General features: G+C 40.1%; 1 protein-coding gene across 3 annotated transcripts; it reads right to left on the bottom strand.

The window, feature by feature from the left end:
- Positions 1 to 1025: 1025 nt before the first annotated feature.
- LOC133409912 (rab11 family-interacting protein 2) lies at positions 1026 to 22803 on the bottom strand. 3 transcript variants are annotated; one of them, XM_061690504.1, is made up of 7 exons: positions 22632 to 22803; positions 20576 to 21118; positions 13514 to 13571; positions 13174 to 13420; positions 12236 to 12581; positions 11468 to 11540; positions 1026 to 8201 (listed from the first exon to the last, which is right to left on the bottom strand). In XM_061690504.1, the coding sequence occupies exons 2-7, from the start codon at positions 20926 to 20928 to the stop codon at positions 7971 to 7973; spliced, it is 1308 nt and encodes a 435-aa protein (XP_061546488.1). In that variant the 5' UTR covers positions 20929 to 21118; positions 22632 to 22803; the 3' UTR covers positions 1026 to 7970. The 3 variants fall into 3 exon arrangements, with proteins under 3 accessions (XP_061546488.1, XP_061546487.1, XP_061546486.1); XM_061690503.1 differs by having other exon boundaries at positions 13174 to 13571; positions 20576 to 20953; positions 21091 to 21118; XM_061690502.1 differs by having other exon boundaries at positions 13174 to 13571.
- Positions 22804 to 27708: the final 4905 nt, after the last annotated feature.

Genomic DNA, 27708 nt, shown 5'->3' with positions numbered 1-27708 from the left:
CCCGGCGCTGCCTCCTAGTCTTAGTAAAGCTGTGTTCACCATCTTTCAACCATCGCTCCCACGCAGCTCGCAACTTCACTTTGAACGCCCTGTTTACACCGATGTCCAGCGGTTGGAGTTCCTTCGTCAAGCCTCCCGGAATGATGGCAAGCTCTGAGTTATTGCACTCAGTCGAATGGTGACTGCAGAGACGCTTCTCCCAGCTCTTCTTTGCTCATTAATCCATTGCTCCAGTTGGTCTTCCAACTCGGGCTACCTCGCCTTCTTTCCGCGTTTTGTTTTTCTTTTTTTTCCCGTGGAAACTCAGCTTCGTCTTCTTGACTTTGCGAAGCTCGTTTTTCTGGTTCCTCCACTTGCAAACCATGGATTCGTTGATCTTGAATTCTCTCGCGGCTGCTCGATTCCCATATTCCTCCGCATAACTAATAGCTTTCAGTTTAAACTGTGCTTCGTAAGCGTGTCGCTTCGTATGTGACCTAAGGGGGTCCTTAGCCAAACCGATGCATATACCGGCACTATATACCTACTGGGGGCATATCTTTAGCCTCCTCTGTCACACGCACCCTTCCCCCTTTACGTCCGCATGCTGTCCTCAGTCACGTCCGACTTCCTCTATATAAGCAGCGCGTCGTCAGGAAATGCTCCCAGTCAGTCAAGCGGAGCGCTCATTAAAGTCACACAACAACATTTACAGATTTTGGAACTCGGTGCACACATAAGGCGTGCCGCAATATAAAGGTGCCCCATCCATTTTGGAGAAAATGTAATACGTTTAAGTACGCATTATGGTCGTGAAAATACGGCAATTAAAAGTTGATAATGGTTTAATTGCCAGTGGGAGGATAATGACTCTCCATAAAAATGAAAGGAGAGGTATGTAATATTTTTTTTACAAATATTACTAAGGTCTAAAATACTGTGCAGAATTGCACAATACACATTTCAAGTTTGGATTTAATGAATTGATTTTGTTTTTTATATTAAAAAAAATAACGAGTAGTGAGTCAGCATTATTTAGAGTGACTTTATTGAAAAGGACAATACAATTTTGTCTGTGCCTTTCAAACATCCAGAGTACCTTTGGAATTCAATTGCAGCGATAGTAATAGCGTTGCTTAAATTGGATTTTTTTTGCAATTGTTTAATCATAAAGAATGAGTAAGCATTCATTTGAAGTTCTTTTATAATTGGCACTTCACATAGAGTCACCATTTCTGAATTACTGTTGCCTAAACCTTATCACAATTGTGTTCCTAGATCACCCTGCTCCAGAAAAAGTCAATACAACCATGTTTCCAAACATGCTGGTTTAAAAACCTCAAGCTGGCCACTGAAGGCAAATATTAATGTAATATATGTCAGTTTTCCTCCAACCTTTCAGGAAGGTACACTTTACACACTGTCCAAGCAGGAGGGTTGTGTTCGAGCATATGAATCTACAGAAATATAACCCAAAAAAAATTTCAATTCAGAAGGTAAGTAAAAGAACATACAATGATTTAATAGTCTGTCAATTATACCTGAATGCATGTGAATGAATATTTCGGAAGACCAGGGACACATTCAGAAGCTAAACCTTTGAACCTCAGTGGCATGCTGGTCAACTTCCACTCATCGCAGTGTATAACTGTTGTTTCGTCAAACAAAGTCATACATTTCTTTTAAAACTGTGTAGAACTGTTAAAGCAGCACAAGAAGACTTCATGAAAATAATTCTCACCACTAGTTGTGCATCATGTTTCATCAGAACCTTTGCAATGTTTTATGGTGTGGGCTACAATCACCCACAACAATTTTACACATTAGTCAGACATGTTATGGCCATTTGTCTAATTGCTGTGGAGAATACTTGTGTGTTTTATAGTAAACATTACCTCCGAGCATATTTAGTGTTTTGCACATTCAACAAGCGGCATTGACAGGATGAAAAAAAAAACATGCAAAGAGACTGCTTAGAAGTATAATAATGATAGTCACCCCCTTTTCAGTGTTGTGCTAGAAAATGATTTTGAAAATGCTCTTCATTTTAGATTTGTGTATTGCAGTTTGACATCTACCAAAGAACCAAATTATATTAAAACATAAAGCAAATGTAGCAATCAGGCTAAAAGGCAAAAAATGACAAGCAAAATGAATTCATTCCAACACAATCACTTTCTTTCATGTGAACTAAATCCCCTTCAGGGTCCAAATGTGTTCAATGTTGAATGTATCTCATCCTTAGCATTCATATATCATCATTATGAGTAGAGCAGATAGATGCTGCGTGCCTTCACTCTGCAGGCACCTGGTGGGAATAAGCATAAATTACATGCTGTTGTCTCTAAGGCTGATAGGAATCTATTGATTTAGTTGGCTTGTCGGATCATCAACTATAAAATGTCAGAGTTGTAAAACTATTGAAATTCCAGAGAATTAATTTCATATCACAATTTGCCACTTTCAAGTTTAGCTTGAATGAAAAATAGGTGGGGAATTTTCTGCAATATGTTTTGCACTTGCAAATCCATAATAGATGCATTTTAAAAATTTTTAAAGCACAACAAAATGAGCAATAAGCCGACCAGAAAAGGGATGTGATAACAATGATTGAATGCAATTGAAATATTACAACTCCCAGGTAAGGTCCATTTTAATTTACTAACTATGCATATGCACTTCAGCAGTAGATAATTGTGTAACGAGAGCTCACACTAGAGCATACAAGAAGGCAATCAGTGAGTGGATTTTCCAGAATGGAAAACATATTCTTAACTACATTTTTCATAGTCTTCATCGTAAAATGAATTATCAGCTAAATCACAAAACTTCCTGCAAAGACACCTCAATTGTGTAAAAAAAAATAATAATTTACACGAAGCTCAATATTATTTGTTTGTCCAGTAATTGAGATGTGGAAGCCAAAATAAATGTATCTGAATGCAATAATTTTCTTTGGAACTACAAAATAATTGAAAGGCCAGTTAGGTTCAAGGACACTGTTGAGCTTTACATATAACACCATGTTGTATTCCGACTAAAATACATTCACTAACAAAAAAAAAATATATATATATATATTGGCTTTCTGTACAAAACCACACACAGTACATTCATGTAAAATAACTACTTTAAAGGCAGCAAAAAGTAATGTTGCTTGCCACAACAAATATTTTTGAAAAAACACTCCATCTCACCTGTGAATTTGGTATCATAAAGCGCAAAGGTGGAACACATATACCAGGAATGATACAATCAACAGGAGAAGGCGATTACAGTCACCAGATGTAACTTTGGGTGTAAGACTGCCATATTGCCAATAGAACACGTTTTAACACTGTACAGGACGCAGCTGCTTTTTCTCTCCAAGGAATAAAGAAATGTAAATTTAAAATGTGTGCATGAACCGTTTTCTTTTTTTTACCATTAAGCACAAATTACAGTGGAGGAAATATAGTGCTACCAGAAAGTATTCACACCCCTTCACTTTTTCCACATTTTACTGTTACAGACTTAATCTAAAGCTGATTTTAGTATAGTTTTCTTTTTTTTTTTTTTTTTTTTTTTTAAATCTACTTAAAATATCCCATAATGACAAAGTAAAAACATTTTCAGACAGTTGTGCAAATGTATTGAAAATGTAAACATTTAAACATAATAGGTACATAGGTATTCCCACCCTTGGCTTTATATTTTGTTGAAGCACCTTTGGCAGCAATCAAAGCCTCAAGTCTTCTTGGGTATGCCTCTATGAGATTGCCACACCTGTTTTGGGCCATTTCCTCTCATTCTTCTCTGCAGATCCTCTCAAGATCGGTCAGGTTGGATGGGCAGCGTCGGTGGACAGCCATTTTTAGAGGTCTTTCCAGAGATGTTTGATTGGATTCAAGTCCGGGCTCTGGCTGGGCAACTCAAGGACATTCACAGGCTGCTCCTGAAGCCACTCCTTTGTTATCTTGGTTGTGTGCTTTGGGTGATTGTCGTGTTGGAAGGTGAATCGACGCCCGAGTCTGAGTTCGAGAGCACTCTGGAGCAAGTTCTCTTGAAGAATCTCTCTATATTTGGCAGCTGTCATCTTACCCTCTATGCAGATTAGTCGCCCAGTTCCTGGAGCAGAAAAACAGCCCCACAGCATGCATGATGCTGCCACCACCATGCTTCACAGAGGGATGGTGTTAGCCAGGTGATGAGCAATGCCCCTTCTTCTCCAGATATGACACTTGCAATTCAGGCCAAAATGTTCTATTTTGGTTTCTTCAGACCAGAGAAAAAGGCACCTTAATATCCTTAAGGTGCCTTTTGGCAAACTACAAGCGGGCTGCCAAGTGACTTGTAGAGAGAAGTGGCTTTCGTCTGGCCACTCTACCATAAAGGCCTGATTGGTGCAGTGTGCTAGCAAAGGTCGACCTTCTGGATGGTTCTATCGCCGCAAGGCGCCGCCTTAGTGACCATAGGGTTCTTGTTCACCTCTCTGACCAAGGCCCTTCTTAACTGGTTACTCAGCTTGGGAAGGGTCATGGCTGTTCCAAACTTCGTCCAATCCCAAATAATCGACACAACAGTGCTTTTCGGGGACCTTCAATGCTGCTGAAATTCTTTTGTATCTTGCCCCAGATTTGTGCCTTGACACAATCCGGTCTCGGAGGTCTGCAGACAATTCCTTAGACTTCATTGCTTGATTTCTGCTCTGATATGCACTGCCAACTATGCAACCTATATAGACAGGTGTGTGCCATTCCAAATTATGTTCAATTAACTGCATTTACCACAGGTGGACTCCATTCAAGTTGTAGAAGCATCTCAAGGATGATGAGTGGAAATCAGATGCACCTGAGCTTAAATTTGAATGTCATAGCAAAAGGTGTGAATACTTATGTACCTATTATGTTTGAATGTTTACATCCATCCATTTACTGTACCGCTTATCCTCACTAGGGTCGCGGGCGTGCTAGAGCTTATCCCAGCTATCTTCGGGCGAGAGGCGGGGTACACCTTGAACTGGTCGCCAGCCAATCACAGTGAATGTTTACATTTTTTATAAATTTACAGAAATGTCTGAAAATATGTTTTTACTTTGTCATTATAGGATATTTTATGTCGATTTGTTTTTTTTAAAGAAAACTATACTCAAACCAGCTTTAGAATAAGTCTGTAACACAGCAAAATGTGGAAAACGTGAAGGGGTGTGACTACTTTCTGGTGGCACTGTAATTATTTGATCCCTCACTGATTTCATAAGTTTACCCACTGACAAAGACATGAACTGTATATAATTTTAATGTGTATTTTAACAGGGAGAGACAGAATATCAAAAAGAAAATCATATAAAACAAGACTCAAATTATTTTGCAATTCATTGAGGGGGGAAAACTATTTGACACCCTATCAAAACATTACTTGGTACTTGGTGGAGAACCCCTTGTTGGCAAGTACAGAGGTCAGATGTTTCTTGTAGTTGATAACCAGGTTTGCACACATCTCGGGAGGACCACTCCTCTTTGCGGATCCTCTCCAAATCCTTAATGTTCCAAGGCTGTGCCTTGGGAACACAACTCTTCAGCTCCCTCAACAGATTTTCTACGGGATTTAGGTCTGGAGACTGGCTAGGCCACTCCATGACCTTAATGTGCTTATTATTTAGTCACACTTTCATTTCCTTGGCTGTGTGCTTTGGGTCATTGTCGTGCTGGAAGCCCCGTCCACAACCCATTTTAAGTTTTCTGGCTGAGAGAAGGAGGTTGTCACCCAGTTTTCCATGGGACAAGGCTCCATCCATATTTCCCTCAATGCGGTGAAGTTGACCTGTCCTCTTTGCAGACAAACACCCCTAAAGCATAATGTTTCCACCTCCATGCTTGACAGTGGGGATGGTGTTCCTTGGGGTCATAGTCTGAATTCCTCTACCTCCAAACATGGAGAGTCAAACTGATTCCAAATAGATCGATTTTGGTCTCATCTGACAACATCACCTTCTTCCAATCATTCTCTGAATCATTCAGGTGTTCGTAGTCAAACTTCAGACAGGCTTGTACCTGTGCCTTCTTGAACAGAGGTACCTTACAGGCGCTGCAGGATTTTGGCCCATTACGGAGTAGTGTGTTACCAATGTTTTTCTTGGTGACTGTGGTCCCAGGTGTCCTGAGATCATTAACAAGCTCCTCCCGTGTAGTTCTGGGCTGATGCCGAACCTCTTTCATGATCGCTGATACCCCACGAGGTTAAGTCTTGCGAGGAGCCCTAGACTGAGGGACATTGACAGTCATTTTACGTTTATTAATTTTTTTTTATTTTTGCACCAGTAGTTGTTTCCTTCTCACCCAGCCTATTGCCAATTGTCTTGTAGCCTATTCCAGCCTTGTGCAGGTCAACAATCTTGTCCCTGATATTCCTGAGAAAGTTCTTAGGTCTTGCCCATGATGGAGAGGTCCGTGTCTGATTGATTGATTATTCTGTGGACAGGTGTCTTTATAAAGGTCACAAGTTGAGACGGGTATCTTTCATGCAGCTAACAGGTTTAGACTAGGAGTACTTTCTAAAAGTAAGAGGACTAGTCTGTGGGAGACAGAATTCTTTATTGTTGGAGCGGGATCAAATTCTTCACTCAATGAAATGCAAATACATTTTAATCTTTTATTAAATGTGATTTTCTGGATTTTCTTTTAGATATTTCACTGTTAACATTAACCTGCCATTAAAATTATAGACTGCTCATGTCTTTGGGATCAAATAAACATTTCCTCCACTGTAAATGTGGTTTATATTGTTGATGTTCATATTAGAAACAGCAGTGCGATTAAACAGCTTTCTTGCAGCTAACAAAATCAGAGTGTGATGACAACAGTGTCAGTTTACAATTTTTGTCTAATAATTTTGTGTTTACCAACTTTGCACGGAAGACACTGTTTGCGTTTGGACTCTACAGAGGATACAAAAACAAAGTGCTGCGATGTACTGTGGTACAGTGCATACAAAAATTATTTTAACAGATTAGGTTTCTACATTACTTCATCAATCCATAATACAAACCTTTTTATACCAGTGTTAGTACCACAAAAATCATGGGGAGGGTATTGGGATACAGTAGTAGCAGGATGACATCAAGTACCATACAAATACCTTAGTATTCAAAAATAACAGAGCTGTGACAGCGTCAATCAATACATACACCCCAGTACTTCGTATTGAAAGAGATGAAGGCCGGTAAATAGGTAACAAATCAAAATACTCCCCATTAACATTAAAAGTTGAGATAAACTGAAATATTCCATTAAATTCCAGCATAACATAAAGCAAGATCATTAAATTAGGATTATTGCACTTCTAAGTAAAAATAGAATTTCCGACTTATAACGTTCACCAATACCCTTAAATGATAGTCTTCACAATTAAACCAAAAGTAAGCACAATCTAGGGACTTAGATGAAAAATGGTGACTTTGCTGATTTAAAACACTAACAAGCAAGAGGAGAGACAATTTTAGGAAGCAGCTCTGGAATGAACAGCCTGACTAAATGTGGCAGGCTTAAGAATGTGTTAATTGTAAACGTGTGTTAGAAATTGCTTAATCACCATCACGTTCTAATAAACAGCATACGATTGCTTCTACAGCTTATACTAAACTCAAATTTGGCTTCTTTTTAACCTGAAGAGCTGGTAAGCACAAGATAGAAGCTGAGTCCAACAGACCACTGTTAACTCACAAGTGCAAACATTGAAACTGAATCAGAGCAGTGTTAAATAAGTGGATTTGATTAAAATGCACTGATAAGTTTGTTTAAGTACCTAAATAGCACAGTATCGGTCATTTTTAACAGTTTATGAATGGAAATATGTAATTGGGCAAAGGATGATAAGTGTTTAATGTCTATTAAAACTACAATTATAATGTATAATCATGAATTTTCCTCACACATCATTTATCGCACAATAGTGATGTGCAAACTAACTCCAGACTCTTCTCTATTGTAGTCTATTGTCTGTGCCTCTACTGTCTACTTTTTATTGAGTTTACCTGCCTTTTTCTTAGGCTCATAGGGTGTGCGGAGTATGCTTGGTGTTTCCTCCATGACTCGTACCAGCAGGTTATCTATGTAGTCCTCCAGCTCCCTGATGTGGGCGTCTTTCTTTTTCACCACTTCTTTCTGCTTGACGAGTTCCTGCACCACTTCCTCAAAGGACAAGTTTCTATAGGCTGCCATACTCCCCTGTAACACTTCCTGGACCTGGAAAACAGACAACAATAAAAGCTTGTAGTTCAACCCGGTCAGTTCTAATACCGTGAGCCTACTCTTTAAGTTCAAGGCAAATTCGATAAGTGTCATGTTTATCTTTTGCTGAGTGTTTCTAAAAATAGCGCTGTTACAGAGATTTAAAAGTGACACGTCAACTAATAAATAGTAGTGGTCCTGACCAACAAACCTTTAACATAGGACTGGGCAATTAATCAAAATTTCATTGTGATTTCGATTTTGGCTCGTCACGATCATAAAAACGTTATAATCAAAGAAAAACGATTAATGTGCTGCGGCGCAGGTTGTATATGCAAGTTCCGGCGTTATAAAGGCACCCTGAACGCACCGTGTGATCCTTGTAGCGAGAGTGTGACACATTTCTTCTGGCCCACCACATCGTTTTATGTGGCCCGCGAAAGCAAATCAAAATTGCGCATTGTGTTCTGGTGTAATACCATTGAGATATTTGCAAGCATTTTTTTTGTTACCAAGCCCACTTTCTTTCATTTATATGGGTTCACAGTCGTAGCGGCCCTCCGAGGCAAGTCATAACTACGATGAGGCCCGTGACAAAAATGGGTTTGACACCCCTGGTGTACAAGTTGTGTCAGAAAGGTTCCAGGACAGATGTTAAAGAGGTATATTCAAAACCCAAACTATACACATCGAGTTTTCCCTTTCAGTGTTGGCCAGATCAACCAGCAAGTCTACAAAGACAACCTGCGACGTCATTTGTTCTGTTTGCTGAAAGAGGCGAGAGTCCACCATGACAACACGCCTGCTCACTATGCCCTGAGCACTCTTCCTTGCCGAGAAGAACATCACAGTTCTGGAGTGAACTCCCAGCTCACCCAACCTGGCCTCGTATGATTGATTTTCTCTTTCCCAAGCTCAAGGGGGTCACCAAGGGGACCATTTTTCAATATGTGAACAACATCAAGAGGGCTGTGACGACGGCACTGCAAAGCGTCCCGATAGAATCTTTCCAGGATTGCATGAAGGTGTGGCAGAGATGACTTGGAAAGTGCGTTAGACTCCAGAGGGATTACGTCGAACGAGAAAACTAGTTTTGATTTTAAATATACCTATTGTGACACCACTCCTAGAAATTCATTATCTTCCCTCACCAAAACATAATTAATGGATATTAAAAGGATGTTGTAACTGACATTCTCTTGCCTCACACTTCTCAGCAGACGTAAAGACAATCCTTGCCACCCCACCCTCACCCGTTTGAGAACAATCTATTTAGGCACAGCACCATGGTCCTGTTTGGGAAGATCTCTTATGAGAACAAGAGCTGTAATCGTTTTTAATGAGGGAGCACTTTATCACTGTAATGCAGGGCACCCTCCCCCAAATCGATAGTGCAGCAAAGGGTGGACTCTGTTTAAAATACCAGAGTTATCATCCTGCACTCCCATGCCTCTATCATACGACCACTGCAGAGTAAAGACAATGCAGAATGGCTCGGAGTTGGACAGTTTGCCAGGTGTCTTATCACTTCATGAGCACAAAGGCTACTGAGGAGGAGGGGGACAGACCAAAATGAAAATTCTCAAAGATTTTGACTACTGAAGATTAAAAATGCATCTAATTAAAAGATACCACCCTTGGGCCAATTGAGACAGAATAGGAGAACTGACCGCCGTAAGGGAATAGCGGTTGGGTTCACATTAGGGCTGCACAATTAATCTAATTTTGATTGCGATCGTGATTATGGCTGCCACGATTAAATGAGCCTGATCGTCTGCAATTTTTTTTTACATTCAAAATGCGGGCACTGTTGCATATGAAAAGTGCTTCATTTGCAGCAGTGCCCACAACCTAGCCAATCAGCCACCAGGGGGGCGAACGCATGGTTAAGGGTTCATTAAGCTTCGGCACTGCGCTCCTGTGCCAACTTCAGAATAAAAGCCTAAAATGACACTGATGTCCGATGTAGAAATTTATTAAGCTTTTATTTTGAAGTTGGACCTATCCACGAGTACTATTTACAATCGTTGTAGTCAGTGCTTGCAGCCTAATGTTATTGCCTTCTATGCATTAACTGTATTTGCTTCCATTAAGTTGCAATTCGTGATTGCACTTTGTAACAGCATATTTATTAAGTTAGGCCTTGCTAAAGTTGAATTTTTTGGGGTACATTTATTTTTTTTATTTATTATCTACCATGTATTCTTATTTATAGAATCATTTTGAACTGAAAACTGTTACTTATTGTTGGTTTAAAAGTCGTGCAATAAAAATACAGATTTTTTTCCCTAACATGAAGAATAATCGTGATCAATAATTGTGATTACAATATGATCCAAAAAAAATATTTTGGCCATAATTGTGCAGCCCTGGTTCACATACAATGTACTGAGTCTCCATGCTTGTTCTCTCACATTGAAATGATGCTCAGTAGCTTTGTGGTAAAGGTCTGAATTTGACCAGGAACTTACAAAGTAATGATGACCATTTCTCTACGATCCACAGTTAAGGAGAAGATAAGGTGTATATTTGCCGTTCTCCAGTTGTGTCATTACTGTTTCTAATGAGCTTAGCTTTGAGAATTTAAAAGCTTCATCCTTTGAGATGTGTGTGTTATCCCCCCCACCCGTGCATGTGGTTAATTAGGGCCTTGAAGAGGAGGAAATGGGAGATGCCATTTCTGCAAGCTAGTTCAGCATGTGCAGGGGCACATGTGTGGATAATGACAGACCTCAACACTCGCACAGAAAGGTGACGAAAGTCATTATCAGCATCACGTCTCTCATTTAGGCATCCCTTGAGCTATTGTTCTGCTGTACAGTAGATACCAATTTTGCTGTGTAACGGATCACACATTTTAAAGATTCTGAAAACAGAGACATTAAATAAGATAATTAAGTGGACGTATTCGTTGAATATTAACAAACCTAAATAATTTATATTTATGTGCTTTTTCGCAACGGGAATGTTCATATACAAACCAAAGAATTTCACTAATCTAATGAATATTTCACAGTAAAGTACTTCACATTCAGAGGAGACAAGATGATGAGTGTGCAGCTGCTAATTAGTTGAATAGCATATCTGAATTTTTAGAGGCCACAGGGATCAATGTCACCAGCTGCTGCGTCAAATGAGACTTGAGACTTGTTCTCCATTACAAAGTGTCAAAATTTTACAAGTCCATTCTGGCACTTTCAGTTTATGTAAAAGTGACAACATGCAACAAAATTGTATGAAGAATCATGGTTTGACAGGCTAAGTTCTGCTCAGTGTCTCACATTTTTCATGGCATAGACGTCCCTGCTCCCTTGGCCCAGGGTGATGTCTTCATTTCCAGGTGGCTTTTTGTCACTGTAAAGCAATCAAACAGAAGGACAGGTCAGTAAATCATGCATACAATTGTCAGGCGGCTCTGAGGCACATTGACTTCCTGTGGAAATAATCAGGTTTAAATACTTGAGAAAAGAAAAAGGCCGCTGTGCTTAATGAACTACAGCTGTGCTGTTTGAAATACATGTAATTATGTACATTAAACCTGCCACAATGTATTAGTGCACCACATTATGACTGACCAATGAGATACCTGATGACAAAGACTGCATTTAAGATGATGGGCCTTTAAAGATAAGTGGTTAATTGGGCGGTCTATCACTTTAGAGGATCTCATTATGTTTGCTCAGAGGGCTCTGCTATCTAGCCAATGCTCTCTAAAGAGCCTCTAATGACACCTATTCTGATAAAGCACCATGTAGCCTCAGTGTTCCCAACTCTCTGTGGAAGCCAAGAAAAGACATAACAGATTCAAAGGAAACAAAAACACTTGACAACAAAATGAGACACATAAGAGAGTCCATGAGAGAAACTTTCTAAGGCTAATGAAAATACTGAAAACATCCTGTAGATTGGATGCGTTCAATCTGGGTTCCGTCTCATGGTCATGGGAAAGCAAGATCTCCATTTAGAGCTTGAACAAGGATTCATGAAAAACATGATAATGATAATGCGTAGTTGTGCTAGTACATCAAACATTATCAAGCTTTATGTACCTTACTTTGTAGTTGGAGCCGAAAGGGTTAGTGTGTACTTGTGAGTCGCCACTAAAAGGGTTGGGGGAGCGCAGGTCTCCAGAACTGCCCGAACGACCCCCATTGGTGGTCTTGCGTCCATCCTTCTTTCCAGTCATGCGTTCCAGTAGGCTGATCTTTTCTTTTTTCTCCTTGGGCTTGTCCCACAGCTGCCCTTGCTCCCCCTCAAATGGGTTGCGGTTGCGTGGGAGCGTGGCATACTTCTGTGGCAGGGTGTCACTGATATCAGTAAAAGGGTCACCGTGTGCCTCGTTGTCTTGGAGGCCTGGTACCTCACTCTGGGAACGCCTGTGAGGACCAGCTGTACCTGGACCCAAGAAGCAAAGTCATAGCAGGATGCATCAATGTTTATTGAATTTATGAGATTATCTAGGAGTCTTTGCTTGACTGCACTAAAGGGATGGTTCAATCAAGATTCTTCATGGCCAGTAAAAAGGATTATAAAATACTCTATTATTGATTTAGATACTGCTTAACCAACTCATTACTTTGTTAAATGGACATTATTGTAATGCACAGGTTGTAGACAATACTACTGTGTTGTAACTATCGTAGACTGGGCATTAAGTTACGCGACTGCATTTGAGTGTGCCCTCCGTCAATCCGAAACCGTTTTGATCTAAACATTTGGGAAATTATGTGTAAATATTTTTATATCAATGTATATATAACGTGTACATTCCTGTGGCTCTGCGATGTCTACTGACGTATACATATGACCACATCAACACATGGTAAAAAAAGAAAAATAATAATAATAAAGGCATTAAAAATAAGGTAGGTTATTAAACTACACTAAAGTTTATTTCCCCGTTATCCACGAAGGCTGTGAATCTGAATTCAATGTATAGTTCTTTTAAATTGCAAAACTTAAATAATGTCACAAAACATTAACTCACCACTTTCTTCTATGGAATTCATGGAGTCCGGTTTGGTTCGAAAGTGGGTCCCAATGAGATCTGACATGGAGTGGGCTGCAGAGAGTTTCTGGGCCCCAGAAAGTAGCGATCGCTTAGCCTTGGTTTCGGGCTGTGTTTGCGGTTCTGGGGCAGTTGGATGGTGGTTAGGACCAGAGTCACACGCTGCAGAGCGAGGTAGGATGGCTGAAGACGTGTCACTGTCGTGTTTGCGACCCTTCATTTTCACCTTAAGTTTAGAGAAAGGCGAGCGGGGCTTCTCTTTCATGGAGAGGTCAAACATACTGGCTGTCATATTGTTCCGCATAAACTGGATACTGACTTGTATGCGTCCTCTCTCCTTCTTCTTTTTTGATGGTTTGGACTGCAAGGTATACCAGCTAAAATGAAAATGGAGAAATCTTAAGATATTCAATGGGGCCATTTTTTTTGTTTTTTTTGTTTTTTAAAAAGGAACAGGATTTATCTCTGATGATTATCCATTTAAACAGAACTTAAGAATATGATACAAGGTTAATTTGAGCATACTAATCCAAAATCTTGACATCAATTCAGAGGCTCAAATCCTTTTGATTTTCAGAGAATATAATTTGTCATTCAAGAGAAACAAAAAATTTTTTTGTAAAACAGAATATAAGAAAGAGGATGTGCTTGAATAGGAGTATTTGAGGCTTCCTTTTGGGCTCCTATTCATTTAACCTCCCTGCGTTTTCAACTGGAAGTAATGGGATTTGTGCATTCAAAATAAAGTGGCATTTGCACAAATCTGGCCTTTGTTCAGAACTGCAAAGACGAGCAATGGGGACATTGAATCGCAGGGTGACCGACCATTTCATGCATGCTAATCAGTCATATCCTCTGTGTTATGAGGACTGTACAAAAGACAATTCAGGAAGCCACTATTTATAAACAGAGTACAAAAATTCCATCAGCTTTTGCCATCAATCAACAATACAACAGCACTTAAAGACAAAAGCACAAAACGTATCAAAAAATAAAAAATTAACAATAAATAGTTAAACTGTTTTTTATGCATTATTTTGTCTTTAATGAGATGGTAGAATCTATCACTGCAAACAATGTTGGTCCGGGCGTGAAAGAACTGCAGCTGTTGAGTGCTATTCTAAACCATCAAGCTCGTGGCCCGGTAGCCGAGTCATGAAGGGTCCATTTCCCAGGCTGCACGCCATGCTCGGTCAGATCAGCAGCCACAGCATGCCACTGCTATGGGGCCGGCACTGCAGCTTAAGTGTGTCTCAAGGCCAAGATAAACCTCCCTGTGCTTGGAACCACAATCCTCCGGCTTGGCCCCTGGACCGCTGGGAAACTCCTCACAATCAACACACACAGGTGTGCGATAATTATGGGCTGTGTGCTCAGATATCGAGACAGTCTTTCCTCCCCAGTATGTCAGTTCAAAAACATCACAAATGGGCTGCAGTAAATGCAGCACACAGACGGTGAAATGTGGTCATAGTATCTAGGGTCCTGGTGTCATTGTCAGACTTGCCTGCAGTGTGGGAATGGGCTGAAGAGCAACACGGGCCATATCCATTACTAACGCTCAGCTCAAAAGGTCCACGGCCTTGAAGTGAATCAGCTCAAGCACAAAGAAGAAAAATATGTCCCACTTTCACACTGATTATAACATATTGCAATTCTCCAAACTGATGAGCAGAGTATTTCCATGTTGGTGAGCTAATTAACACCAGATTCAATTTGGATGATCTGTTCCTGTTTCCTTAATGCAGGGTTAAGCAACAGCATGTGTGTATTAAGGGTCAAATCAACCTAATCTTTTAGTTTACTCTGCAATTATTACACAGTCTTACTTGAGGATTTTGGTGTAACGCATTTTTTAGTTTACACCCAGCCTTTTATTAGTCAGTCTTTAATCAAACAGTGCCAATGCAAAAGTAAGCTAAAGAAACAAAATCAACAACGCAAGGCAAACTGCATTACTTCCAAAACATCAAGCAATTTTATTTATATACGTCTAACATGGCGGCATGGTCGATGGGTTTTTAGCAGATCTGTCTCATAGTTCTAAAGTTGGGGGTTCGAATTTGGCCTTCTTGTGCGGCATTTGCATGTTCTCCCTGTGCTTGCGTGGGTCTTTTCCAGGCTTCCTCCCACATTCCTGAATCATGCATGTTAGGTTTATTGAAGACTCTAAATTTCCCTTCAGTGTGAAAGTGAGCATGATGCTTGCTTGTCAAAATGTGCCCTGCGATTGGCATGCGACCAATTCAGGGTGTTCAGGGTGCCCAAAGTCAGGTGGGATAGGCTCCAGTTCACCCATGACCTTAGTGAAGATGATCTGTATAGAAAATGGATGGATGGATGGATGGATGGATGGATGGATGGATGGATGGATGGCTGGCTGTCTCACACAACCTGCTAAGCCAGCTCCACTAGTTTTAAATAGGCCAAATAATGCTACCCATGTTAGTAATAAGGCTAAAAATAATCTTTAAGCAATAAAAGTCGAGACATTGCTAAGCCTTACACCAGGGGTAGCCAAAATATAGCCCGCAAGCCACATAAAGCCTGTTTCATTCTTTAATCCGGACCACAGAGCATGTATATTATCGAGTATTTTCATTCATTTTTCATTAAATAATGGGTTAATGAGTTTAATGTGAATAATCAAATAAAAAATAGTGAATGAACAATTTTACATATATTGTGTAAAAAATAATTTAATTAAATAATTGGTTGATTAATTCTAATTAACTATGAATAACAAAAATGAGAATGAATTATTACTTTAATAATTGAAATAAACCTCTTTACATGCATTTTATGGATGTAAAAGATCAGATTTTTAAAAACTTTCTTAGTTTTTAAAAGTTACAAAGCGCCAAAATAATGCTGAGGCACAAAGATAATGATATAAGGAACAGCAATAGCTTAGTTTTATATTACACAATGTAATTATGTGTTTGGTGGAGAGAAAAAGAAGGTTGGCTTCCCATTTAATAATTATCTCCTACTCCTCCTTTTAAAATATGTATAATCGCAATAACGATGCTCAAAACAATAAATCATGCAGCCCTAGTGGATAGCGTACAACACTTGAAGCTGGCGTCTCAGGACGGGGAGGATGTCTGCAGTTTGGAAATATTTTTATTAGGAAAGTGACAACAGTTCAACAGCAACTTGTAATTTCTGTAAACTCTTAGAAGAGGAGGCAAGAGCTCTGGTTTTACTTCTACACAATACAACTTGTGCCAGAAAAAAACAGAGTATGTACAATAGTATTTGTTTTTTTTGACAAGGCAGAGCATTACTGGACTGCGAACAACTTATTTTCTGCATTCCTCTTCGTCTTCAGTAGTTTGTAATAATTGCTCCCCGTGCACTAACAAATCTCCTCCTGATTACAAGCATGTGTACCACCGTGATTTTAATTTATGAAACGACAAATTACATCCTGCCAATAGCTAATTTAGACAATGCAACCTCTGCAAATGTGCTCCACTTCCTACATGTTACTATGATGAGCCATGTTTCGGTTTAGTACTGTCCAAGAAAAAGTCATCCCTTTAATTTAAAGTTTAAGGTGGTGCAAAAACATTGCATCTTTCTTTTATCTTTTTTATCAGTGTACTAGCCTGAACACTGCACATACAAGTAGTATAAAGACAAGCTGAATCTACTGTACAGTGCCGTGAAAAAGTATTGTCCCATCTCAAATTCTTATATTTTTGCATAACTTCCCCACTTGAATGTTTAAGATGATCAAACAAATATAAACATCAGACAAATATAACCCAAGTGAACTTAAAATTCTGTTTTAAAATGATTTAATTTAAGGGGATTATATATATAGAGAGAGAGAGATTGAGAGAGAGAGAGAGAGAGAGAGAGAGAGAGAGTGAGTCCTGGGTGAAAAAGTAATTAACCCCCTTGTTAAATCATGAATTAATTGTGGCTAATCACAAGTTTTGGTTAATTTTCACTGATCACAGCCAAGCCCGTTTACCTCCAGACCTGTTCAATCGAGAAATCACTTAAACAGAGTCTGTCCCGACAAAATCAAGTCAGACAAACGTTCTAAAAAAGCTGCGACAATATGACACGGTCCAAAGAATTTCCAGAAAAGTCGAGAAATAAAGTAATTGACATCTGTCAGTCTAGAAAGGGTTACAAAAACCAAAGCTTTAGGATTCCAGCGAACCATAGGGAGTGCCATTATCCTCACATGGAGAGAACATGGAACAGTGGTGAACCTTCCCAGCAGTGGCCGGCCTACAAAGATTACCCCAAGAAAACAGCAATGACTCATCCACGAGGCCACAAAGGAACTCGGAACATCTTCAAAAGAACTACAGGCCTCCCTTGCCTCAGTTAACGTCAGTGTTCATGACACAATAAGGAAGAGACTGGGCAAAAATGGCATCCATGGCATAGTTCCAAGGCGAAAACCACTGCTGACCAAAAAGAACATAAATGCTTCTTATGTTTGCAAAAAAAACATCTGGATGATTCCAACACCTTCGGGAGAATATTGTATGGACAGAGCAGATGAAAGTTAATGTTTTTGTAAGGTGTGTGTCTTGTTACATCTGGCGTAAATGTAGCGCAGCATTTCAGAAAAAGCACATCATACCAACAGTCAAACACGGTGGTGGTAGTGTGATGGTCTTGGGGTGCTTTTCTCCTTCAGGACCTGGACAACTTGCTGTGATTGATTGAACCATGAATTCTACTCTCTAACAGAAAAACTTGGGAGAATGTTCGGCCATCAATTTGTGACCTCAAGCTGAAGCGCACTTGGGTTCTGCAGCAGGATAACAATCCAAAACACACCACCACCAACTTCTGAATGGCTTAAAAAATCTAAATGAAGGTTTTGGAGCGGCTGAGTCAAAGTCCAGACCTGAATCCGAGTGAAATGCAGTGGGATGACCTTTAAAACGCAGTTCATGCTCGAAAACCCTCCATTTTTGCTGAATTCAAACAATTCTGCACGGAAGAGTGGCCCAAAATATCTTCACACAGATGTGAAAGACTCATTGCCAGTTATAGAAAACGCTTGATTTCAGCTTTTGCTGCTGAGGATGGCCCAACCAGTTATTAGGTTAAGGAGGGCATTACTTTTTCACACAGGGTCAGGTAACATTGAATCGTTTTTTTCCTTAATAAATTAAATCATTTAAAAACAGTATTTTAAGTTCACTTGGGTTATATTTGTCTGTTTTTTTTACATTTGTTTGATTATCTTAAACATTAAAGTGGATAAATTGTGCAAAAATATAAGAATTTGAAAAGGGCCTACACCTGTTCATGGCACTGTATACTCATTTTATTCTGCGCTGATGGTCTAGATTATCCGTATTGCAGGCATAATGTGCAATGCTTTAATATGTTTCGGCAGTCATTTAGTTGTCACCTTGGTGGTTAAGGTATTTTTATATGAGTGCACTGGAGGGAGGGGATTCACAGAGTAAAATACTCCACCGTTCGCGGTGCACGTTTGCCACCTTGCCAATTACTAATAGAAAGAGGATGTGGCGAAGTGAATATTGCCCATGTTCGCTACGCTGTCGAATCAAAATTGTCTGCATCAAAACTCAAAAGCGCTTCCTGATAAAAGGTAAAGTGAGAGTACTCATTCTGCCGCGTGTGAAGTTGTGCACGGCGTTAACGGTTTAGTTTTTTCCCCCACTTCGTAAAATGCTTCAAATCGCCGTCCAGCCGCTGCTGGCTAAGCAGTCAGGCTCATGGGCTTTTCCAGCGGCTGGGAGCGGTGCCTCGGGGAAGGCCAGACCTGATGCCACTTGCCGCTGAATTGAAGCAGGCATATTTATTACTGCGACGGGCGTTTGAAGTGTTGATGGCCGATGTGTCCTACAATTCACAGTAGTTCTCACAGCTAGCTAGCTGCCTTCTTCATCAATGCATGAGCCAGTAATCCCACTTTGGTTGTCATGCCAAGCGGCGGTGGCCCTGTCTCGAAGCATGGCCGTACGTAGCTGGTCATTTGGGGACCCAAGGGTAACAGTTGTCACGGCTCAACCCCTGCCCTTCCTTATGTAATTTAGACCACTTTGCCCTGCTTTTCAGATGTTATAATTATCTGACATCTTAAATTAGCCTACTAATATTTACCACCAGAGATTTAGATTATCTTCAACTAAAAAGTTAGAATTTAAGAAAATTCTACATATAGTCCTTAAGATCCTTCTTGAGGATTATCAAATAAGTGAATCAACTAGCGACACGGTGGATGACTGGTTAGCACATTTGCCTCACAGTTCTGAGGACCGGGGTTCAAATCCTGGCCCGGCCTGTGTGGAGTTTGCATGTTCTCCCCGTGCCTGCGTCGGTTTTCTCCGGGAACTCCGGTTTCCTCCCACATCCCAAAAACATGCACGGTAGGTTAATTGAAGACTCTAAATTGCCCGTAGGTATGAATGTGAGTGCCAATGGTTGTTTGTTTATATGTGCCCTGCGATTGGCTGGCGACCAGTTCGGGGTGTACCCCACCTCGCGCCCGGAGATAGCTGGGATAGGCTCCAGCACACCCGCGACCCTAGTGAGGATAAGCGGAACGAAAGCTGAATGAATAAATGAATTTAACACTACACTGTAATTGATAAGAACATTTAGTATAGTTTACCATTTCAACTGCTTTTATACTCACATTTCGGTGATCAAACGCGTCACTGTCACTTCCCACTTTATACTCGGCTGACACGCATGGCAGTGCTACTTCTACTGGCAAGAGCATAATTTTTTACAAGGTGTGAAGTTAAATCAATAAGTCAATATTCTACTGTGATGGAAGGTTTTTGTTTTCACAATTCAATTGTAAAATAAAGATTTGTTCGTCATATCATTTCTGCCTGGCCTACAGGAAAGTTATTTGTTAGCCATATCCAATGTTGTGTTGCTCATACTACAGAATAATTTGTTTCTTGTGTTTAGTAAATAATACTGAAGATAAACTTCCTCAGAAAAATCGCATGCTAAGTCACAATCACAATATTTGTTTTATTTATTAAAAAAAAAAAAAAAAAAAAAAAAATCACAATTAAGAGCATTTTCCCAAATCGTTCAGCCCTACTCCTGATTGATGACTCTGTAGTTTTAATTGTGCCCACATTTTAAAGCTTATCAGCTTCCCAGTGACGAGGACTGGCTAAGTGTGGCTAAAGGTTTAGCCACATAAACATGTGATGTTGTGGCTAACTACACACGTGTGGTTATGAGATTTTTATACTGTTTGAAGAGGTTTCATCAGAATCAGAATAATCTTTATTTGCCAAGTATGTCCAAAATGTCTTCAGTGTCAACCCTGACACTCATACATACAAACAAATAACATATTTACTGTAGCATAATATGTTACACATCTAGTACGACTAATACTCACTCAGTTTTCTGTCGCTGCTTGTTGTCAAACACTTCGTTAAGGTTGATGGATCTCTGACCGAGGAATTTGTCCAGCCCGACCAAGGAACGATGCATAACAATGAAGCACAACTCATAGACTTCTGGGTTGCCATCCAAAAGTAACCCAGGTAGTTCAAAGGAAGCTTCTTCTCTCCAGATAGGGTTAAGTGTCTTCTCTGACACTGATGTTGAGTACTTTTCCTTGCCCAGCTGAATGATTGTGTATGCATCATTGGTGGCATTTTTGCCCTTGGGCTGTAAATTAGCAGCTTGAAGAACTGTGGCTTGGACATGAGTTGGAAACCACTTTTGAGACTGTTCACCCAGTGACATTGTTTGTACTGGTTTCAATGGTACTCTATAGTGTTATAGAAATAAGCGTGTAATGTGAAAAAACATATTTAACAATGATTTGTTATTCATGTTATTGCTGCCTGCCTAAAGGTAAATCAAATACCATAAAGTGGGTAAAACGAATATAAGAAAGCCACAAACCCAGATATCCAAGCCACTGTTGAGTCATCTGGACGGGACGCGGCGGGCGACGGGGGAGGGGGGGTGGACGGGAGAGGGGGGAAGAAAACAAAAATAAAAATCAATATTAACACAGAAAAGAAACAGAAATACAAATGCTTCATAATAGTATCACTAGAACTGAACTAAGAGGAATATGACACACGTGTATGTACTTTACACGCGTATAATATACATACACAAATAAATACATACAATATAAACAGTATACAAGGTGTCAAAAGGTTCCAGGACTGGTGTCACAAAAGATATATCGTTAGCATAATAACATAATTGCCCAAGTCATTTTTGAACATTTTCAGAAAACAAGAACAAAAAACAAATTAAACAAACAAGAAGAGTCTGATGCCTCAGTTCAACCTTTGCAGATTACCATGACCTGGACTGAGAACCTACACATACAGAAAAAACATGTTTTTTTCTTGATGCATATTGATATTTTTTATTATTATGGTGAGAGTAAGTTAAAAAAAATAGACTTGGACAATTATGCTATTGGGCCAACGATATTTCAAACCCAAACTACAAATGATGACTTTTCCACCTTGCTAAACATTCAACTAGCATGTCCACAAAGAGATCCTGTGCCATTTGCTTCATTCACTCTGCGACAAGAGGTGAGAATTGTGTCAGGACAACTTTTGGTGTGACAACACGCCTGCTCACAATGCCCTCAGCATCTGACAGTTACTGACTGAAAAAAACAATGTAGAGAACAAAAACAAAGAGCAATCTCCCTACTCATCCAACCTGGCTCTATACATTTCCCCCCCCCCCCCCCTCTTTCCCAAGCTCAAGGCTGGTCATCAAGCGACCCATTCGGTAGATTTGGACAACATCAAGATGGCTGTGACGAAGGTGCTGTGGAGGATCCCAGAAGAATACTTCCAGGAGTGAATGACAGTGTGGCAGAGAAGGCTGGGAAAGTGTTTGAGACTTACAGGGGGATTACTTCAAAAGGAAAAACTTCGAGTTTGGATTTGAAATACAACTTTTCTGACACACCTCATAGATACACATACATATGTACTTATAGATGCATGCGTGTGCGTATTACATCATTAAGTCGTAATACACATTATTTTACCACAACATAAATGGATGACGACATCCAGAGATACAACATGCTGTCAGTTCTGCCAGTATATAGTGATGCAGCAGGTTGATGGGGATAGTATTGTTAAATCTAGTTAAGATGGTGGTTAATACAAAGGTTTCAGTTGCACAAAACTATTCAACAAATTATGTTATAGGTGTACATAAAATAAATCTGTTTTACTTTCTTTATCATACTATTTAAAGACTTATCACAATGAACAATATGTTTACCTTTATCTTTTACAATGAGAAAGGCAGTTGATGTATTAACGCTATCAAATAACACTAGGGAACCACGTTCTCCAACGGATTTTGCGATGTATGTTTTAATCAAACAGGCGACATAACATTATCGGTTAGCCGCCGGGCGAGCAGCTACACAGAGCTTTATAAATTATTCTTACCTCGAAGTCATTTACAGCGACCTTTCAGCCCAACATATTCTGTCTCCATTAATACACAAATGATGGGTTTTTTATGGCATATGACGGCGAGCTAATATTAGTTAGAGCTGCAGTTGTTGCTCATCTTTTCTGACAAATGCTGCCGGAGCTTCACTTCCTTGTCTGACGTCACTTCCCCGTCGCACCGGCAGAAATTGAGGAAGTGCAGCATAGTAAACCAGCCGGCTGCTATCCAGCCCACGCCCACGACAAGCACATTCGTCACGAATGCAAAAACAATAAGTATAACAAATATGAAGTAAAGAGTAACCTATTATTTACTTTCTTGCAGGTTGAGCTATGAGTTAGATATTAGAGTCAGATTTGCAAATGTATGAGCCAAACAGAGTGGCGTCTGTGCCATTAAATTAGCAGCCAGGCATTACAAAAATGAAAGGAGGAAATATATATATACATATATATAATAGAGAGAAAGAGATAGAGAGGACATGGTTCAAATCCCCACCCCGCCTGTGTGGAGTTTGCATGTTCTCCCCCTGCCTGCGTGGGTTTTCTCCGGGTATTCTGGTTTCCTCCCACATCCCAAAAACATGCATGGTAGGTTAATTGAAGATTCTAAATTTCCTGTAGGTGTGAATGTGAGTGCGAATGGTTGTTTGTCTATATGTGCCCTGCGATTGGCTGGCGACCAATTCAGGGTGTACCCCGTCTCCTGCCCCCAGTTAGCCAAGATAGGCTCCAGCACGCCTGTAGTGAGGATAAGCGGTACAGAAAATGGCGATATATATATATATATATATGGGCCAGTTTTAGCCAAATATGGACAAAGCGGTTACAAAACTTGGTCAAACAGAAGTAGCTGTCAGAGGGGCCTTTTCTAGACACTTGTATGACAACACCAAGGTCTTTTTTTAAAATGAAATTGACACTTTCATACTGAGTCCATGTTAGAGAGAGACTCTAAGAACCTTTAAATTCAAAATCGATTTTAAAATTGAAATTTTGATTATTTATTTCATAGTTTGAACTTTTGTTTAGATCAAATTTTAGATGTTTAAAAGTACCTTTACTTCTAGAAAGGTGCATCCTCTCAGAACAAAAATCTCATGAACTTAAAAGTCAGAGGACAAAGATTTTAAAAATGTTCTTGATATCTCTAGAACCCCTTTACAAACCACATCTGCCATTTCAAAGTGATTATATAGCAGTTATACAGCAGTTAAATAAATAAATATGATGCAGAATGCACCTTCTGCTTTTTGCATCCCGCGCCTTCCGGTCTTTGTCTCTTTCCGGCGCTGTGACGTCACACAAGCCAAACATTCTGTTCATTCGCCGTTGTGTGCTATTGTTCCATGCTGTTGTTCCCGTCCTTGTATATTTGTCGTGTCGTGTTGCGGTACTGCATTCAGAGGTCTGGAGTGGCAGAGAAGTATGTTAAAATAGTACAGGACATGTATGAGGGCAGCAGAACAGTGGTGAGGTGTGCTGTAAGTGTGACAGAGGATTTTAAGGTGAAGGTGGGACTGCATCAGGGATCAGCTCTGTGCTCCTTCTTGTTGGCAGTGGTGAAGGATAGGCTGACAGATGAGGTTAGACTGGAATCGCTGTGGACCATGATTTATTAATCAATGCAATTTCATAAAACACATGAAATACACATGGTTAAAAAAGCCAGAATTAGCCAGAAGGCTAGTTTTCATCTGTAGTCCCCTGGCCATGATGTAAAAAAGCAGTAAAATACATCTACAAGACAATATAATATAAAACAGGATACATAAAGACTTACTATTAAGAAAGAATAAAACCACAAATCATTTGATCATAACAAAAAAAAAAACAAAAAAAAAACATCATAACATACTTGTCTTTTAGTGTTGGCAGCTATAGGTGTTAACTAACCACATTTTCAGTTTTTTTGTGAAGGCCTTGTATGTTGTAAGCAGTTTAACCTCCTCAGGTACTGAGTTCCACTCACCAGCGCTCCTCACTGACCAGGCTGACTTACTGAAAGTGCTCCTGCGCAGAGGAATGAGACAGTCACCTCTGACAGAGCCTCGAGTGACACGCTCAGAGCTGTTTCTTTGGCTGATGAACTCAGCCAGAGGAGCTGGAGCCAAATCATGCAGTACTTTATAAATCAAATTTAAATCTGCAAATATGTGAAGACCGTCCCAGTTTAAAAGACTGTATTTTTTTTAAATTGCACAGTGATGATAGTGCCTTGGTTTTTTATCCATCACTTTAATTGCTTGTTTGTACAAAACTTCCAATGTTTTTTTTGCATTCTGACCAGCCTGGGACCAACTGGTTATGCAATAGTTAAAGTAACTAAGAATCATTGAATATAAGTAAATTTTTGTGGCTTCAGTTGACATTTCATTTCGAATTGCACGAAAATTTGCGAGGTTTAATTTGATATTTTTACACAATTTGTCAATATGGGCTTTAAAGGAAAGCTGTGAATCTATTATTAACCCAAGATATTTGTATTGGCTGACAATTTGCATTTTTTCTCCATTAACAAGTACGTCAGGGTCAGGTGATACTCTTTTTGTTTTAGTGAAATACATGCCTACAGTTTTAGAAACGTTTAGGTGTAGACAGCACTCCTGCAACCAAGTTGTGACACAGGACATTGTATTAGTGAGTTTAGCAGCAACAGTATCTTTGGAGCGACCATGAACAAAGAAAACCGTGTCGTCTGCATACATTACGCACTCTGCTTCAGAACAAACAGTGGGCAAATCGTTGATATAAAGACTAAATAAAAGGGGGCCTAATATTGATCCCTGAGGGACTCCAGAGGTTAGCCTAAGAGACTCTGATCTGTAGTTGTTAACTGATACAGATTGTGTTCGGTCATGCAGATATGATTCAATCCAGCTCACAGCTTTGTGAGAGAAGTTAAATTTTGATGTTCACAGATCAAATTGTGATCTGCAGTGAGAGCAGGGAGCAGGTGGAAGAACAGTTAGAAAGGTGGAGGCATGCACTTGAAAGGAGAGGAATGAAGATTAGCTGAAGTAAGACAGAAAATTCTGTATGTGCATGAATGAGAGAGTTGGAAGGTGAAGAGTGAGGCTACAGGGAGAAGAGATAGCGAGGGTGGAGGAGCATAAATACTTGGGGTCAACAGTCTAGAGCAGTGGTTCTTAACCTTGTTGGAGGGACGGAACCCTGCAAGTTTCATACGGAGTGCACGGAACCCTTCCTAATTTGAAAAATAAAACAAATTCAAAACGTATATATTTTATTGTCTGTGTCTGTGTAGATTCTCAGTCATCCAGGTCATGCACAAAATGAACCACGCATCAGTTGCACACAAAATCACTGTATTAAAAGAACAAAACCAACAAAACATGAATTTGACAGAAAAAACAAAACAAAAATTAAATTCAATGAAAATTTACTGTAAGTGAATGTGAATTTTGCTGTTGCGATTCCCCTTGGTAAGTGCCACTCTCATATCAGAGGAATGGACTTTGTTGTTAAAATTCACAACAAAGTCTGTGTATTTCTACAATCCTCGAAAAGGGTTCATTGGTCAGAGTAATTTTTTTGGGCTGCTTTTTATTATTGGATGTGCTGTCTGATGGCACAGCAAAGCTACTCAAGTCAACTGTATCGTTGAAATGTTGTTCAACCCATGTTAAGAACCACTTGTCTAGAGCAATGGTGAGTGTGGTAAGGAAGTGAAGAAACGAGTCCAAGCAGGTTGCAATGGGTGGAGGAAAGTGTCAGGTGTGTTGTGTGACAGAAGAGTCTCTGCTAGTATGAAGGGCAAAGTTTATAAGACAGTGGTGAGGCTTTTCATGATGTACAGATTAGAGACAGTGGCACTGAAGAGACAAAATGAAGAAGAGCTGGAGGTGGCAGAAATGAAGATGTTGAGGTTCACTCTAGGAGTAACCTGGTTGGATAGGGTTAGAAATGAGCTCATCAGAGGGACGGTCATGGTTAGGTGTTTTGGAGACAAAGTTAGAGAGAGCAGACGTCGATGGTTTGGACACATTCAGAGGAGAGATAGTGAGTATATTGTTAGAAGGGTCATGAGGATGGAGCTGCCAGGCAAGAGAGCTAGAGGAAGACCAAAAAGAAGTGTTATGTAATGAGGGAAGACATAAGTGCAGTTGGTGTTAGTGAGGAGGATGCAGGAGAGAGGCTTACATGGGAAAGGATGACACGCTGTGGCGATCCCTAACGGGACAAGCCGAAAGGAAAAGAAGAAGTGTGACTATGGAAAACCAGAATACATATAAGTGTCTAAAAACATTGTATTGGATACGTGAAGAGCGACAATAGTCTCCTCTGTTGTAGCAAGGGAGCTGGCTCCTTGCTGCCTCACTTCCCGTTTCACCCATGTATTTGAACAGGAAATATGCAAATTCAGCAATTTTAACAATTTAACAGTGGCATGGAGGTGCGCCAACCAGGAGGGAGCATTACCAACAACGGCAACAGATTTGGAGAAGCAAGATATTCCCCATCCATGGCCTCATGTAAGAGAATTGTTTAATGTTGTTGGCTTTCAGAGTGTACTGGTGGACACCAGTTTAAGCAGAGACACGTGGAATGTTGGATGGATTTTGAGGGATTGGGGGAGTTTTAACTGAAACGAGGTGGCATTAAAGAGTTTGGTGATAGGGAATGGACAAATGTAGCGAGGAGTGAGCTTACGGGATTCTGTTTGGAGTGGAAGGTCATGGGAAGAGAGCCAAACAATCTGACCCACCTGTATTCCGGAGTAGGAGATCAATGAAGATCCGGCAGCCGCTTATTTTTCTCCATTGACCAAGTTAAAGCAGCCCTGACGTCCTTCCACACAGACTGGACCCGTTAAAGATGCTCCCTCACCGCGGGAACCGCCACTGTACGATCCTGATTTTTGAACAATGGAGGTTGGAAACCATAACATGCTATAAAGCGAGTCATACTTGTGGTGGAACTGGTGAGGGAGCAGGCTAGGACACACTCACGGGTGTCCTTGGCTAGACTGGGCCACCAGAAGTGTTGCTGGATAAAATCGATGGTGCGGGTGATGCCGGGATGACACGTGAGCTTGGAGTTGTGGGCC

This window comes from Phycodurus eques, chromosome 11 (genome assembly GCF_024500275.1).
Source record: "Phycodurus eques isolate BA_2022a chromosome 11, UOR_Pequ_1.1, whole genome shotgun sequence".
NCBI lineage: Eukaryota > Metazoa > Chordata > Actinopteri > Syngnathiformes > Syngnathidae > Phycodurus > Phycodurus eques.
This window is presented reverse-complemented; position numbering and strand designations above follow the sequence as displayed.

Bases quoted from the DNA above. Each gene is read 5' to 3' on its own strand.
- LOC133409912 (XM_061690502.1), bottom strand. From the start codon at position 20,928: ATGTCACTGGGTGAACAGTCTCAAAAGTGGTTTCCAACTCATGTCCAA. The intron at 13,572-20,575 runs GTGAGTATTAGT...TTTTCATTTTAG, and splicing joins AAGCAGCGACAGAAAACTGA to CTGGTATACCTTGCAGTCCA. The intron at 12,582-13,173 runs GTGAGTTAATGT...TCTTGGGTCCAG, and splicing joins GAATTCCATAGAAGAAAGTG to GTACAGCTGGTCCTCACAGG.